This window comes from Nanorana parkeri, unplaced genomic scaffold (assembly GCF_000935625.1).
Source record: "Nanorana parkeri isolate BGI_ZX_2015 unplaced genomic scaffold, ASM93562v1 scaffold271, whole genome shotgun sequence".
Taxonomy (NCBI): Eukaryota; Metazoa; Chordata; class Amphibia; order Anura; family Dicroglossidae; genus Nanorana; species Nanorana parkeri.
Genome location: NW_017306539.1, coordinates 882,626 through 901,304, shown reverse-complemented (window position 1 = coordinate 901,304; position 18,679 = coordinate 882,626). Strand labels below are relative to the sequence as shown.

General features: G+C 39.4%; 1 protein-coding gene across 1 annotated transcript in view; it reads left to right on the top strand.

The window, feature by feature from the left end:
* LHCGR (luteinizing hormone/choriogonadotropin receptor) overlaps window positions 1-18,679 on the top strand; it is a 109,108-nt gene that overhangs the window by 54,997 nt on the left and 35,432 nt on the right. The window contains exon 4 of the mRNA XM_018557193.1: window positions 69-143. Within this exon, the coding sequence (XP_018412695.1) occupies window positions 69-143 (75 nt within the window). The remainder of the gene's footprint in view (window positions 1-68; window positions 144-18,679) is intronic.

Genomic DNA, 18,679 nt, shown 5'->3' with positions numbered 1-18,679 from the left:
TAGATTGGGGGGGGGGGGGCAAAGAAGAATAATATAAGCAGATTAAACTTCAGTTTCTCTTTTTGCAGAGTTATCCGTAACACAAAAAATCTGGTCTATATTGGACAAGGAGCATTTGCCAACCTACCGAACCTAAAATACTTGTAAGTTTTTTTTCTTCTTAAATGTCTAGTAACTACAGTATTTTAAAAGGAACCTGTCATGAGAGAACCATGGGGGGTCTGTCAGAGCTGACCTCTCCTTTTCAGAATCTAGTTTCCAGGCTTTGCCATGCTGACAATCTGGCTCCCACACTCTCAGAAACTGACAATAACTTGCATGCAGATACGTTTTTACTTTACTGTGACATTCCTAATCTGCATACCTTTTCCAGACCAGTGACTCGAAAAGTATTACATTTCTGAGCTCGGTGTTTGCAGGAATCTTGTACTAGCACATATCTACATACAGATAACTATATCTTATAGCTGGTGCTCCCTGTTATTCCTCCTGGGCTCCGGGGAACATTATCTATTTTGTCATGTAAAATTCATCCCGCATACTTCTGGAAGGGAGCCAATGCTTTGTCAGGAAATTCTCTCTTGATAGACCCAGAGAGCTTGTGCATCCGGCACTTGTAGCTTTTTCAAATTTTCACTCAGACAAAAAAAAAGCTTCTGACAGGTTCAAATGGCAGGCACCTAGATGCCTCCTTGGTCAATAAGCCTCCTTGGTCAACCTGGGAGATGCGAAGGAGGGTCAGGCAAGGTTCAACATTACCAAGATGTAGTGAAGCTTTGCCCAGTCAGACCAGCCTGGCATTCAGGTGAAGCAGGAAGACTAAAAGCTGCTGTAGGTATGCTCAGGTAGCTCTAGGTTTCAGCATTTTATTATACACAAGAAAAAGAGGGCACTTAGTGTGTGAAAACCAAATATAGCTGCAATGCTACCTCCAAGGACTCCTTGCACAAATATTCAAATAAAGAAATATAGACCTCAAAATTATGGATATCTCCAAGGAGACAGTAATACAAGCCAACAAAAATTATTTAAACATAATTTTCCAGTATATGTGCTTTCCCCCCAATAAAAAAAAACTCTACAAATAACTATATATGTTTTAGATAAAGAATATTAAAAACCATTAAAAGATTGCCCTGGTATCAAAAATATTCAGGGACTCGGATCGCTCCTGACAACCTGTCATATTCACATAGTCCGTTTGATCTCTCTTAGTTAAAATTCATAAGCAAGTGTGTTATCTTCTATAACAGATAAACCCCATGCGTCGCTGCACAAAATCGGTCAAGCAAAACAAACGACAAACGCACTCAACATTTATATAACAGACCAGTACACATTGGGAAAAGTGCATTATTCATACTTCATGTATGCTTGCATTTTTCACGGCTCCTTGGCAAAACCAAACAAAGATTAACAGGGTTATTCACAAAAGGGTGAAGAGTTTGGAGAAGGCAGGAGAAGTGAACAATCTAGGACAAAATAGCTGATTTGGAAAAATTCTCCAATTCAGCTCACTTTCCAGGTCAGCTATGTTGTCCTAGATTGTTTACTTCTCCTGCCTTCTCCAAACTCTTCACCCTTTTGTAAATAGCCCTGTAAATAGGAGTTTAAGATCATCTAGGTGAAAATATGATATCCCCCCATTGCGAGACATTTTGTTCAGTATCATAATGGTAATGTAGATAAGCTCTGCTTCTTTATTCTCGATCGCGTTCATGAAAGTATATGGGGAGGCGATATCGATAGGTTGCTCCTGCAAAGAGAATGCAGGTAGATTTATGAGGTGAAAGCTTATGAAAAACCAGGTATAAATGGTCCAATACATTTTGCTTGTTTTTTGGAATAAATGTTTCTAATCCCTACTCGTTGATGAATATTTTTTTGATTATTTCATCATTTTATACCGGTCAGCAGATTTTTGTAATTGGTAGGGTCGACACACTTTGGGCTTGGAAGGATTGGCAAATGCAGCTTGCTTTCAGGTACAATTCGCTTTTGACATTTGACATATATTTGAGGTGCTTCTGAGATCATTCAAGGTTCATTGACAGTTGCATTTGACCTGCAGTTGACTTCCTCTTGTCCTTCTGAACTGCATCGACTTGTTTCATGTTGCTTTCGCCTTCCCAGTTCTCATTGACTTGTATGGTGAGAAACACAGTTCTGACATAATCAGATTAAGAAGATTATGGTCCTAGTGCTGTTGGTCGGTCGCATGGGAAGCAGCGGGGCAGCTCTCTAATTGGGCGGCCGCTCGCTCCTCGCTGGTGCCCTGCGAGGTTCCAGTGGGCGGCTGCCTATTATGCCTGTTTAGAGAAGCGCCAGCACCTCTGCCTGATTGTGTTCAGCCCGGCTGGCCTGGTTTGCCATCGGGAATACCTGGTCAATCAGTGCTGTCTGTACCTATTTTCAGTGGTGGGCTCGGAGCTGGCGCAACAGAAGCCCTTATGTTGATCTGGCCCTGACCATAATGACTTGCAGGCAACGCCACCAGCTGGAAAGGATTACTTTTATAATCTTAGTCAGTCCAGCTTTTAATTTCCAAAGCAATGAAGTAAAAATGGTGTGGATGTGTACAAGTTGAGTAAGCACATATATCATGAACAGAGAACTGTATGTAGTATCAGTAGATGGATGTCACCAGCACACCAAAAATGTTGCAGAGCCGTGCAGCGCTTTCAGGGCCGTGCAGGGTCCCCTTCATCAAGGCTCATCAGAAGCCTGATGAAGGGGACCCTGCGCGGCCCCCGAAAAGCACTAGTTCTGACAACATGACGTTTTAAATAAACAAACGCATTGCAATATTTTTGGTGTGCTGGTGACATCCATCTACTGATATTTTCTGGTGGTGCCATCTGCAGTTATTACAAGCACCCCCCGTGTTGAATTGAGGTTTCCGGTAAGGAGTGCAGCAAGGCAACTTTTTGTTTGTTCCTGTATGTAGTGTGTCACAATCTAAGAACAACAGTGTCATGGAGTTTTCACTGTTGCATAGGAAGGGATGTTGGAGGAAGAAGTCTGAGGAAAGTGTTATTGGTTGAATGAGTGGACCATTTTACGGTGCATACAGGTTAATCTGCTGTCTCTTGACCTTTCTAGTGATGATGGATTCCCTTGCTTTTACTCTGTTATTTTAGACTGTTATTTACGGGTTCTAAAATACTCACCAACTATATTCACTTTACTGGATTGCCAATGTATTTTCTTGAAAATAATTTGTAATGATGGATTAAGGGCATCCTCATAAAGCAGAAAGGCATTCTTTGTAGCCATATATTCCATAATGTGGATAGTTTACTGCAGGTTAAATGTAATGTCTGCTGTCATAAATTGCACAGCTACTCGTCCCTTCTACTTGTTTCTGGATTGCCACTTATTTTATATACACAGGCTGCTTTCATACTAAAACAACCTTCAGATGAGGATAGGCAATAGCTGTTTATGAGACACAGCAATGGCCCAGCTTTCGTCATGGTGTATTGCCATCCTGTTTGTCATCCTGAGAGCTGGAATGGAGGAACCTTATATCCAAGAAGGCCTTTAAAACATACGTGGCCGAACGCAAACATTGCTCTTATGGGCCCATGGCATTGTTTTAAAACAACTTTTATAGCCTAACTCCAGCTTTGCTGGGACTCTCAACATTTACTTATAAATGCTGCTTTTCATTATTTATATTACTTCTGCTTTTATTACTTATTACAGGTATTTATATAAAGCCAACAATTTACACTGCCCTTTACACAGTTGCACATTCACATCAATCCCTGCCCTCAGGGAACTTACAATCTAAGGTCCCTATCTCACATGCATCCATAAAAGGGCCAATTTAGACAGGAGCCAATTAAACCAACAGCATGTCTGTGTGGGAAGAAACTGGAGAGCCTGGAAGAAACCCACGCAAATACAGAAAGAACATGCAAACACTTTGCAGATTGTGTCCTGACTGGGATTTGAACTAGGGACCCTCAGTGCTGAAAGACAGAAGTGCTAACCACTCCTCCACTGATGTTCAAAGATCATGTGGCTGCTGGTCAGTTGAGTCACTTGATGGTTTTGTAAAATAACCTGATATAAAAGATATATGATAAGGAATATGTAATCAAATGTTGTCTTCAGTATGAACTTCATGTTAAAAACATTAGATCCAGATACAAAGGCTGCTGAAATGATATGCAAATGTCAACTTCTTCTGTATAACCCAAGTTTAGTCCTACCCCTCCTGCCACTCAAACCTTCCTTTTGGCTCCTCCATATAACTGGAAGCCCAAGAGACCCATTTATTTATTTATTTATTACTGGTATTTAGAAAGCGGCAACAATTTACACAGCACTTTATATAGTGCACATTCACATCGGTCTAATAGGAACGTTTGGAAGGTGGCAGGGCCGGCTCAGCCAATTTTTACATTTGCAGGAAAAGTTAAGATTTGCATGTAGTGAGATCTGCGTGTTCTCCTCTGCACAACTCTGCAGCCTGCTCCATCAATGTATCAGCTCTTTGGTAAGCTTGGGTACGATGCCTGCACCACTGTCTGCTATAGACTGTAATAGAACGGCCTCTAGGTCCAATCTAATTAGTAGAAGGCTTCTCCATTACACTTTATGGCAGGCACAAAACCAAAGGCCAGCTGAGCTTAAAGGTAAAGTCCACCTTTTAGAAAAATAAATAAATAAATGCACACACATTCATTAAAGAAAAATATTTATTTTTCTTTAATGAATTATTATTTTAATATTATTTTTTTCCATTGGAGCCAGTAAAGCATTGCGCCTGTAAACAGTGGATTGTGGGTTCAATGTCCTGGTTGCTGTAGACTCCTCCTCCCAGCCCTGTCTGTATCGGGGCACAGACATTCAGTAACATTAATAGGAAGCAGAATGAATGAACTGTAAAGTGCTGCACAAACTGTTGGTTCTATACAAATCCTGTATAATAATAATAATAATAATACAATGGACTAGGATCTGTGAATGGATGATGTGGCTGTGCAGGCAGAGCTACACACAGCCACAATGAATTCAAATTGTGACAGGGGCCTGCGGTGAGAGGAACCCTGTGACTCAGGTAGGTGGGGGAGGGAGATAGTGGTGGGGCTGGAAATGTGACCATGTTTCATGTTATAGAATATGGGTGTAACATAAAACATGGTTTTACAAGTCAATTTAGCCTTTAAAGTATATGTAATCCCAACCACTAAAATGTCTTAATGACATTTTAAAGTAACTTTCAATATTTTTAACTCTGCAGCTTTTTATTAAAGTAATACCTGGTGATCCTGGCATGAAGGTCCTTGTTGAGGCAATTACTGTTTTAGGGTGACAACACTCTTTCCCTGTTTCCCACCTATGCTTCTGTGTTGTCATCCTGCCACACAGTCTCCCAATCGATTATGTACATTACACAGGTGTGTTCCATTGTTGTCACTATCAGGAAACCTGTCTTAAAATGGCATGTAGGCTGTATCACCTGCATTTGGCAGAAGGCAAAATTTTGATCTGCGATAGGTATTGAGGCGTATGCCAAGGGGGCCTAATAACATTAATGTGATCACTATACTTTAAGCAGGTGTAATCTCTGGATCTACTAATCACTCTGACATGCGGGTTTTGTACTAAAGGTAATTTTGAATGATGCCTTTTATTCATCAAAAGCGGGGTTTGGATTAGCCATGTTTGTGACAGTTAAGGTATCAAAATATCTGCTCAGAATTCTAGGTTGTGCCTAACTGCCCCTACACTTACAAACAATAGTGGAACACTTTTACAATGGATTATCACAACGTTTAAAGAATAAGCTATTTGGAATTCCTACTGCAAAAGAACAGCACCTTTATTATGGTGCTACGGAGGGGTCTAAAAACCAAAGTTGGAAAATATTGCCATTAGAGTGTCCATGAACTGTCAAAAAAGAGAGAAAGCAATTTGAGCTGCCTGAGCTCTCAGTTTTCGGTGAAGTTGGTCTTTAAAGTCCAATTGAACCCTCCATATAAATCAATTAAAAACACTTACAGGTGAATCAACACAAATGTGTTCAATGTATTACAGTCTGATTTCTTTTTTAATCAGTTGCAGCCTTAGTAGAATTGCCTGTGTCCTGCCAGCATGCTGCAGAATAGGGCCCTTGCTCTCTGTGTGCAAGCAGTGGCCATATTGCAGACATATGACAGGCCCCCTACTGAGTTTGACCTATAGCTCTGCATTTAGCAGTGTTCATGCTCCCCGCTTACTGGAGAACTGTGGCTCGGATTCAGCATGGAATGTGTTGGACCGCTGCAAAGAGCACACTGCTTCCCATTGCGAGAATAGGTTCTTCTCTGCAACATCCTGGAAAGGAATAGGTTTTCCTATTCAGGCGGTGGCTGCTTTTTTCAATTCCAAGTTCCTCTGTTAAAGAGGAACTTTACCCATATCTTTGAAAAGACACCCTTAGAAATGTTTAATAATGACAATCTCCAAACACATACTTCTATATAATTTCAGGCTTTGTATTCTTTGCATACCCTATCTTTATTTTCCTCCCCAGTCTTCTCACAGTTGCCAGTTTTACTAAGGGCAGGTTGCTATATCTCCCTTTACATCCTGGAACTCTGGCACATGTGAGTAGAACATGTGCCATGCACAGAATCTCAGGGGAGGGAAATGCTTTTCCTGAGATCTCATGAGATTACAGATGAGATTTCCCAGAAATTCTCTGCTGATATAACCTTCCCAGGATGAAACGCCTGGCTACAGGCTACATCACTAATGCCCAAGAGAACACGGAAGTGGAAAAAAACATTAAATGTAACTAAAAGAAAATATGTTTTTATTGAATAAAATATGATTTCATATCAGCATGCAGAGCTGCATATTGATGTGATTTTTAGTGAAAGGGGGTAAAGGTCCACTTTAAGAAGTACAATAAAATGCTTTGATGTGCAATGTGTCATAGTGTCTTCATTTCAGTCTCAAATGTCTGTCTGAAATGATGCAATGAGTTGCATACTAGGTTTCAGAAGAAATGTATGTGTGTATGAAATATATTAGAATATGCTGGAGCTATAGGCAATATAAAACAGACCGGAGTTTTAAAACATAGCAGCTACAACTAACAATATAAATGGCAATGCCGTAACATGACCGCAATAATGGCGTGCAGTCTTCTAGAAGCATGTATGTACCTCAGGGTTATCAGAATTTCTCTTTTTTTTTACATATTTCTCTTCCAATTTTGGTGTGCAGAATTTCACAATGTATAATCTCTCTAACCGCTGAACAGGATTGTGCTTTAGTATTGGGGTGGGACATTTTTGTACAGGGTGGGTCTGCTGGAATCTCTCCTAATGCTCCCAAAGCTCCTGAAAGACCGCTAATGTGTACGATAGCATGTTCAGAATATGGTCATTAATATAAATATTTGAGAGCTTAGCATGAACCATGCCGATAGGTATTCCTTTTTTACACCATTGTTTGGCCAAATGGTCCACTTGGCTACCACCTGTGGCTGCCTTTTAAACTGGAAGACTTTGCACACCATTTGTTGTGATGCGACTGGAATGTATTAAGCTGATTTAATGTAAAAATTCAATTGGGCTTTAACAATGGAGAACTTGTGAAGAGATCACAGGTAATATTTAATGTGTAATGTTGAAACACCTTTCTCTGTAGGAACATTTAACCAAAGAACAAATACAAAAAAAGAGAATACAATAAAGAATGAAATAAAAATGGAAATAAAACAACCACCTCCTTTCATTTCTTGTTTTCTCAAGTTTACGTGACTGTCTTGCTTTGTACATTGAAACATAATTAATTTGTTCAGTAAATCACACAGAGCTCTGGTTGTCTCTTCTGCAGTGTGTTGATTTTTTTGATTTTCAATGAGATTACCTTTGCTCAGTCACTAATGATCCCCTGTTGCTGTAAATTGTCATTATGCAATAGAAATAGACGGTGTCTAAAATAAGAAGCTTTCTGATGACTGCAAAAGCCTTCACAAGGCTTTCAGGGACAGCAGACTCTAATGGTGAAAAAAGAATACCTGTCACTCTTTGCATGTCAGGAATTTTCATAATTTTCTTTATCCAAAATCATTTGCTGTAAGTTGCTGAACATTTCTAAAGATCCTCCTATGGGTAAGAAAGAACAGCAGAACAAACTTTTTAGGCACCACCATGATCACTTCAATTTATATATAAAAATATATTTTATTGTGTACATTGTTTGTTAAAATGGTATAATAAAGCTATAATCATCAACATATATAGTCTTATTTGCAAAACTATGAGCTGGTATACCTATCGTGAACCTGCACCTCCTCAATTGATGTACAATAGATAGTTAACCTAATGGTTTCTATGCGATAGCTTTAGTATGTAACAGTGGTAATTATACATATTTTCCATGGGGATGTGCACAACTTTCTCTACGAGTTTCGCTCAAAAGTAAATAGAAAAGGTTATATCATCAAACAAGTGGGAGGAGCAATGCAGTGAATCAACCAGGTGGGCGTCCAGGCACATTTGACCAAGATCATCCCCAATCCAGGATATATGTTGTAAGGGAGTTTATAAAGAAGTATAAGGCTATAGATGTAGGAGTCAGTTGTCCCTCCACATATGACTGTTACCAGTAGTCTTAGTAGGAAAACCGCCAAGATTGGTTGGAAAATAGCCACCCACCCTGAGGTTTAAATCATCATCTGCATCTTTCATTCACCCTGAGTGTCCATCCAGTTTGTGGTATGACCATGCACACAAAGTCCACAAACTAGATGGACACTCTTCTTCCTAAGCCTGGTGGGTTGATTGCTTCCACCTTTTGCTGGGAGGAGGCTCCAGCAAGCAGTGAAGGAGGGATAACCCCAAATTGTGAATGTTTATCTCGCACAACCAGTCCCTGAGGGGCTGGCTCAGACTTATGATCAGGCCGATGATAACTATTTGGAAACACTTTTCCAGAACTCTCTCTTCCCTGGGGTTTCTCCTTGGGAGGAGGCCTATGAGAAAATCTGCTGTTGGGTCCTGGCCTTAGCATGTGCCATGTGCTGAAGGCCCTGGGTACTAAGCTACTGCTAGAGTGTAAACCTGAAGAAAGCTGGGCTGGAGTAGGGATCTTCTTGCTGAAGAGTGTCGCAGAAGAGTTCGGTAGAAGCTGCTGTCTGGACATTGTAAGAAGGGTTCATTGCCCATAAATCCAAATATCTTACAGGGGGACAGAAGCTAATGGTGCATGAGAAAGACTGTAACTGTTTTTACAAGGTCAGCAATTTATCTAGCTGCCCTCTGTCTATCCAAATTTAATTTTTGGAGGTCACTCTCATAGGACCTATTGCTGCTGTTATTTCAGAAAAACCTGTCCTCAGTTTTGTACTTTTGGGTATCCCTTATCCCTAAATCCTCTCTCCTTAGTTTAAGTACACCAATAAATACTAAAAACATCCTAGTGGCTCAAGCCTGAATTTTGCTAGAAGTCAAGGTTGCTGTTGGATCCAGAAACAGGGCAGGTAACAGGAGAACAGGTAGGACACAATAATTACCAGCAGCTCATGCAGGAGTCATTGCTACACAAGATCCATGATACTGATATTGGAGTAGCTCAATATGTATCTTGGAGTTTTTCTAAAAGTGGGGTATTGGGATATTCACTGTTAGGATTATGTTCGAAATAGGGGAAGTGTTTTGAAATATTAGACAGAGGTATACATTTATTCAAAAGTGCAATCTGTGGGGACAGGAATTAATGAATGAGGGTAATAGAATAAATACAATTTAGAGTTTTGGTCCAGAATTTTCTACCTATGGGGAATTGCTACTATCTTGCTTATTTAAATTGGGGAAACATAGTGGTAAGCATTAACAATTTTGTTGTTAGTGATTCAAGGCTTGACTGTCCACCTAAGTTTTCTCCCTGTGTTCATGTTTGGCCAACCTGAATTACAGTCATTTGAGTTTTTGTGAAGCCATTGCTGAACTTCTAGATCAGTTAGGGAACTAAAGAATACTTATATAATACATATACACATGTGGGGGTCACCAACTGACTGAGTTTTCCATCTCTCATAAACAATATCTAATCATTGTCACTTTATGTCCAAAAAGGCAGAGATAGCTTCAATTGTGTGTAAAGGCACATTTCCAAAAACTATATATGATGGATTAGTTCCTATTATGTACCCTTTTTTGTTTTTTATTTCCCCTGTATAATTGTACATGGTTATTCTGCCAGCAGGGTTGCTAACTGTTGCAGAGTAACAATACTGCTCTTGCAGTGTCTTACTGACGCTTTCCTCTTGCACCCTCCATATCATACTTTCCATATAACTGGGCAGAGTTTGCACCCACTGGCAAATTCTGATGTCTATAGTTATGTCTTTGGCAAAGTGCTGGGCCAGCCATAAAAAATAATTACATAGTTACATAGTACTTGAGGTTGAAAAAAAGACACAGGTTCATCAAGTCCAACCTTTGTGTGTGTGTGTGTGTGTGTGTGTGTGTTGGGAGTGCGTGTGAATAAGAGTCCCTATGTGGTCTAGTATTTAAGAATACCCAGTCTGCATTTCTATTATAACCCTTAAAGAGACCCTGTCCCTAGAGCATTCACTTCAATAATAATCTTCCTATAAGATATTATGTGCATTTTAGCATATGCTATGCATGGAATTTACCTGTAAAAGCCTCCCTTGCATATATATGCAAAAGCCTTGAGACTGCTTCTTTGTGCCACCATCTTGAATGTGGTGTCACTCCCCCAGAACACTCAGACCTGTCCCTTAAGTGACACTCTATAGTATTCCTTTTCACTCCTCTCCCGGCAGATACATAAAAGGTTAGGTAGACCTGCAGAACACAGAAAAATAGATGCTCAGGATGGTCACAGCCCATCAGTAAACATGCTAAATTTATTAGAGATGCAAAAAATCTAGTATAATGAATGACAAGCAGACTTCATTTGAGAGAATATGGAACCTCTGGATCAGACATATATCTACACTATCTAAACATGAATATAACCTCCAAGAAATTCTCTACTCATCCCAGTCCTACATAATTATAACCCTACCCTCTTTTGGTCTCTTCTCTTTTTTGGTCTCCATAGATGTATTCTACCCCCTGACTCTTGTTCTTATCCCTCTACTATCTCACACTTGCTCTGTCGTGTTCTCGAATCAACTTATCACTCAAAAGGTAATTACAGTGAAACTTGTTAATAGCTACTATATCCATGTACTGTTCTCTGGAGATCCAACTTGGAAATATATTTACTATCAACCTCATTATGTATGTATGTATGTATGTATGTATGTATGTATGTATGTATGTAATGTAGGCTTGTTTTGCTATTAAACAATGTATTTAATAAAACAACTGAGGTAATTAAATTTGAAAACTCTGTATATTAATATAACACTATATAGATATTAAATTCAATTGCACAAAAATATATTCTCACATTATAAGTGGTAAATTATGCTCTTCAACAAAAGTGTCTAATAACATATTGGAAAAGAACAACTAAAGCACAAGTCTTGCTGGCAGAAAAGGAGTGGCAAACTTTATAGAAGATATAGACAAAAGTACAAACGTAACATCATTTTACAATCACATTTTGACATACTATGTGTATTCTTGAAAACTCAAAGCTTTATTTTCTCTTTAAATGAAAATACAGTAGAAGAATTTGCACTTGGAAACTTAATGCATGTACATACTACAGCCAATGTTAAACTATTAATCCATCAAAAGATATCAAGCTTGAGTGGCTTGAAATGTAATTAGCAGGACCCTGAAATTGATTTATATTACCTGTACTGCCTATGTATTGCTTTGTTTGATAAATGATGTGATGCTTCAGTGCATTCATGAAAGCGAAGAAAACACCATTTAAAAATATTATTACATTCTAATAATAAAATGGAGATGACCTCATACCAAGACAACAGCAGCCATTCATGTACAGATCACAGTGAGAAGATAAAATGTTATTTATTTTTTTCCTTTTTCAATAAATTATTAGATTTTATTTTTTTTAAAAAAGGGACTCTGGCAGTTACAGGTCATATGTACATATGAAATAAACACAACAAATTTCCATCTTATCCAGGATAAGGAAATACAGCATGAACTGCTGTCAACCCACCCACTCAGGCTCATAGGTAGGACATAATTATCACAATAGTTCAAATCACATCTGAAGTATTACCTTTGGTGCCTATATGTGCCACAAAGGGAATCTTAACCAAGTAAAGGAAAAACAAGCGAGGCTATAGATAGGAGGAAAAAAATAGGAAGAAAAGAATAGAGAAGGGAGGAAGAGGAGATATAAGGGAGGTAAGCGAGAGAGGTGCATCCCACGATGGTCCGAATCTCCACAATAATTATTCTGCAGGGCTTCAGACATAATTAGTAATGTTGAGTCAAAATCAGGCGGCATGTAGTTATATATTCAAGGTGTCAAGACGTTACGGAACTTATTTACAGTATCATGCAATATTACTCAAAGCTTTTCATTTATCAGGCACCAAGAGATTTTCTTTTTATCCTGGTGCACTGTCAGAATCGCCGACTTCCCTGTCTTCATAAAAGTCTGCTTGGCATCTCCAATATAAGTTTGTTTGGTGATTCTCTTATGGTTATCTGTTTGACAATTGGTGCAGTCTCCATCCTTAATGAAGGAAACTGGCTGCACAAACCATAGCATTTAAAGACTGTGTGGCGCTCACCCCCGAAGGAGCCGCTGGTTGCCCGGTTCATTTCTAGTCTGTCTAGGGTATGATCTTCAGCTGCCCACCCTTTAGCACTAACCGCCCTTCCTCTGTTGCCCATAAACTGATGTCCACTCCAGTAGTAAAATGCTGAATAACGATTTATTGAACATCTGGGGAGAGAGGGTATAGGGATTCTAAGTGTCCAGGGGTAACCAACAAGAGCTCAAGACTCACCAGACCTTGTAGGAATATCAGTGTAGATCCACTTGGGAGACAGCGGACAGCAACTGATGTAACAGCTAGGTGGGATGGATACAGATCCTCAAGCAGGAAAGACACTGACCATGCTCCTGAAGTCCACTTAGTTCCAGGGCACTTCAAGAGCCAGCATTGTTCCCGGTGCTCTTCCTCTTTCAGCATCACATGCCTCCTCCATGTTGGAGGCCTCAGGGAAACCTTTCCCTCACACCAGCCCATACCCACCCCCAGGCCTTAGGCCTAGCCTGGGGGGGCAGGCTGAAAAGCACCCATCCCTATTCCATGGCTGGTCCCGGATAGTCTGAGCACATGGCCAATCCCACCGGTATATGTACCCTATCCCAGCATGCACCATTGGCTGAGAGATAAACTCAGTGATTGGCTGCTCTAATGTACATACACAGTGTCTCTCATTGGCTGTCCCACAATATGACAGAGTCACACTGCACCCAGGGGGGTACCGTCAATGCTAGACACCTGGAATTAACCAGATAATTGCCACTACAAATCCAGCCAGGCTGATTACAGCCCTTGCTATCACTAAATGTCTAGTAGCCACATCACTGAAGGTGATAGGGGCTACAACTGCATTGCGTTTGGTGTATGTTTATTGATTAGTTTGGTAAAAAGGCATGGACTAAAGGTTGTCTGGTCTCAAAATACCAAGTTTTAACATTTTAGCCTTACCACAAAACACTATGTGGGTCAGAATGCCAACGCTACATATCATGCTGAGAATACCATATGGGGTGCATTTCATCAGTAAAGATTGTGAAACTGGCCAGGATTGAAGGCAACATGGCTGGAGCTAGATATTGAGACATTGTAGAGGAAAACCTGTTTCAGTCTACAAAAGACCTGACACTGGAGCAAAGATTTGCCTTTTAGCAGGACAATGATCCTATACATACAGCAAAAGCTACACTGGAGTGGATTGGAACCAAGAAACAAAATATCTTGGAATATTCCAGTGAATACTTACACATGCACTGTAGCTCACATGATAGCTTGATCTGTGTTATGGTTAGATAAAGACTTTTCATTATATCCTTTAGTTATATTATTTATTTAATAATGGAAAAGAATCTAAACTAATAGAATGAAAGTGTTCGTAAAGGAAAACAAGTTTTGGATCAGTGTGGAAGGGTTAAGTCTTTAATGCTGACTGTATCACTGTTGGTGAGACTCACTTTACTATTAGTCCTGTTGGCCATTATCATCTACAACGCCAATTCCAAAAAAGTTGGGACGCTGTGTAAAATTTGCATAAAAACAGAATGCAATGATTTGTAAATCTCATAAACCCAGCCAGAAGTTCCCTCTCTGTCACGTACCTGATGTGAGTCTGAGATGACAGGCACTGGTCTGAGCACCCCAGAGAGTGGAACAGGGCCAAACAGTTTGTGTGAGGCACGGGTGCCACTGGGTAGAGATACTGAAGACACTGGAGTGAAGCACCAGGCAGGTAATTAGCCAGAAGAGTGCAGGATATCAGATAAGCGGAGTCAGAGCCGAACCGGGTTAGTAACTGGCGAGCTGTGCAGTACAGAGTCAGAAGACAGAAGCTGGGTCAGGACAAGATGAGGTCAAGCCATGCAGGATAAGTGGTACCAAATCAGCAGACGAGAGGCAGATTAGTGAAACAGGCCGAGGTCAGGAGCAGGCGGAGAGCAGCAGAGTCAGAGGATCAACCCGGGTCAGATACAGGAAGAATCAGGAATCAATGCTGGACAGTGGCTGAAGAACTCTCAGCACTGTGTGCATGCAGGATGCAAGTTTAAATAGGCCTTTTGGTGCCATGATTAGATGTGAGCACAAGCACTCCAATCTGCGTGAACGCGCATTGGCACCAAAACTTCTCAGACGTGCATGTGCAATGGCTCTCAGAGTACCTGTTCTATGACAGCTTGCTGGGCTTCACTGACACTCTCCTCTTTAGTTTGGAGGACGAGGCGCCCATGGTTGCCAAAAAGAATGTCACATTCCGATTCACCTGACCACAGAACAGTTTTCCACTTTGCAACAGACCATTTTAAATGAGCTTTGGCCCAGAGAAGACTGCAGCATTTCTGGATCATGTTCAAATATGGCTTCTTCTTTGCATGATAGAAGTTTAACTTGCATTTTTGGATGGCACGACAAACGAATCATGGCTGTTTTTAATGCAGTGCCGTCTGAGGACCCGAAGGTCACGGCATCCAATATTGTGTTTTGGCCTTGTCCCTTGCACATAGAGATTTCTCCAGATTCTCAGAATCTATAGATGTACTATAGATGATGATATATTTAAAGTCTGCAATTTTGAGGAACATTATTCTGAAATTGTTTTAGACACAACTTTTCACAGATTGGTGAACCTCTGCCCATCTTTACTTCTGAGACATTCTGACTCTCTCAGATGCTCTTTTTATACCCAATCATGTTACTGACCTGTTGCCAATTAACTTAGTTAGTCGCAAAATGTTCTTCCAGCTCTTTCTTGTTAGTACCTCTTACTTTGGGAGCTTTTTGTTGCCGTGTCCCAACTATTTTGAGACGTGTTTAAATATTTGATATGTTTTATATTTATATTGTGAATATAATTTACGTTTATGAGATTTGCAGATCATTGCATTCTGTTTTTATGCAGATTTTACAAAGCGCCCCAATGTTTTGGGAATTGGGGTTGTACACAGAAAGTGAAGAGAAATCCACACTTTTAGAGGTGAAGGTAGATCACCCAATAGGGACAATTGTTCCTGTCACAACTATTTGAGAAGTAATCTCTCTTTACAGTGGGAGATTTCCTGTCATTTCCTGCTGAATTTCAGAACAGGAAGTAAAAAGATATCTCCCCAATAGGGCACAAGCAGCAAGAAATAAACTGATAGGGGGTTTTAAACCTTCGCTACTCTATCTAAAATTTAAAAAAATAATTGAAAATTAAATTTAAATGAATTAAAATGTAAAACATTTTAGCTTTAACCTAATAAGAGTGTAGTGAAAAGTAGAGATTGTGGTTCAGGAAACAGGGTAGTGGCCAAACAGGCATTGTATGATATCACATTTGTGGACCTGTATAATAAATATACCAGAAAGTTCAGATTTGTATAAAATAGACAGGCAGATATGATAAAAGGACCTTTGTGTTATGTAAAAAATATATATATTTATTTTCTTCTTTTTTCTTTCTAATATTATTTAACAGTGTTTCTTTAAAGATTGACATCCAGCGATGTTATGAGAAAGACTTGACATGGTAGTGGCAGCAGTATGAAATTAGCAATCGATTTGCTGGCAGTTTTATTGGTTATTAATACAGTAATATCATAAAAGCACAAGGTCTTGAATGACCTCTCCTGTTTGATTAACAGCACGCACACCCCCAATCCACATCCCGGAACTGCCTTGAAACTCAACCTGGAGACCTTATCTTATTTAATTAGGATAGTGACTTCAACATTTGCTTCTCCTGCTCCAGTTTGCTAGATGACCTAATGGGGCCACCGGTTCATTTAATCATGTAACGTGTTCTTTAGCTGACATCTTCAGGCTAGAATTATAGAACTGTATCTCGGCCTGTAAATTAATCACCTAAATTGCACGTCATTTATTCATAGGAAACATCCCAAAAGATTTAAAGCTCTCATGTTTGGCACATTCATGTTATTCTGCGTTAATAGCCAATTATTTCTTAAATCTATTGAACATGCTTGATAAAAAAAAAAAACAACCATAAAAGTCATGCAAGCACACTTTACATATTTATTGGACTAATTTCTATGGTAAACAGGTACTTGAATAAATAAGACCAATGCTGAATTTTTGATTGTTATACATACCAAGAAAATGTGATGACATTGCTCAGAGCATAAAGCCCTTTTTTGTGTGTTTAAACCTGCAGGGTTATTCACAAAAGGATGAAGAGTTTGGGGAAGGCAGGATAAATGAATGATCTAGGACAACATAACTGAACTGGAAAGTGAGCTGAATTGGAGAATTTTTACAAATCAGCTATTTTGACCTAGATTGTTCACTTCTCCTGCCTTCTTCAAACTCTTCACCCTTTTAGTGAATAGCCCTGTTAGTGTTATAATAGATAAGTACAGATTGAGTCCACATTACGCAAACAATATGGGTTAAAAAGAAAGTCCATCGAAAAGTGCTTATCAGTTATAGGTGGTGTCTGGTGAGCTCCATGGGCAAGCTCTCGCTGGCATGCAGTTTTTGACTTTAATCTCACTAAACTTATAGTTATGGGTATTCCCCCTCCTCCTGTTACAATGCCCATAGTATGACAATGTTCAAAATAAAAATATAAACAATATAACAAACCATATTTATTTTCTGTGGCCTGACGATTTAACTTTGATCAATCCCTCTTTCATTTCTGACAAGATAAAACCCCAAAGTCCCAGCTATTTTGTGAGGTAGACATTGTCTTATCAAGTTCCATTTAATACCGTGTTTCCCCGAAGATAAGACACTGTTTTATATTTTTTGGGGGCTCCTAAAAAAAAAACTAGGTCTTATATTCGGGGTAGGTCTTTTTTTTTTTTTTTTTTTTAATCAACAAGCCAAAGTTAATGCAAATCCAAATAAAATAATCCAATATGGCAAAGTTAAGAATAGGGTGATCAGGGCAATCAGGGGTCCTTGGTAACGCTGCTTCTCTCCTGCCTCTCCCGTGGCTCTTCAAGTTCCCCCTTATGACACGACCGACCCTGGGAATGGTCACAACTAGGTCTTATTTTCGGTGAAGGTCTTATATTTTAGCAATTCCCAAAAAATAGTACTAGGTCTTATTTTCAGGGTAGGTCTTATTTTCGGGGAAACATGGTAGTTTTACCTCCACTGCCCTGTTATAGCAAATGTGTTAGGTTTCTAACTATGTCTGTGCAGTTCGATAGGCACTAGAGTTAGATCCTCTGTTCTAGGTAATGAAGATTTGGTAACAGAACTGGTTAGTGTGTACTGAATACTATTTAACATCAGTTTGAATGTAATTGGTTAGTTCTGAACACAGCAAGAAGATGGTGTGTACACTTATGCAGTCACATTATTTTATTTTTTTCCTCACTAAACAAGATCAGTTTGTTTTTAATTGAATTGCACAGATTATAAGTCACATTAGAGGTGGAGAAAAATCGCAAGTGATTGATTTTGGTCTGATTTTTTCTTATAATGGTTATGGTTCTCTTGTATAATGTCATTATTTAGCCTGATGAAGGGGACCCTGCGCAGCTCCGAAAGCGCTTTATTGATGACATCTATCAATAAAGTGGATTTGCACTGACGTATATCTTCGTGCTGGTGACATTTGCAATTGATTCTGATTTGTTTTGCATCTCAAAAACCTGCCATTTGTCCAAGAGTGTGTAAACTTTTTATATCCACCGTATGTCTTTACTCTTGTTCCTTGATTTCCCCTATAATTGACTTTGTAGTCTAACGTTACTAACCCTTCAAATTATATAATTTAAATAATTTTTAAAGTAAGATCCACAGCACACCAACACACCTTAGAGAGTTTTGTCAACGGTTTTACTAAGCAAAATGTATATAAGTGTCAAGCATTGCATGAAAGAAGCTCAATAATTAAACAAACAATATTCTGCAAAATACATTATACGTTGTATAATGAGATATACTGCATTGTACTGACTCAATTGCAATCTTTGGCTCTGCACACTCGATTGCAAATGTCCCAGTCCCAATTAATACACAACTTTCTATACTACTGGCCAGTAG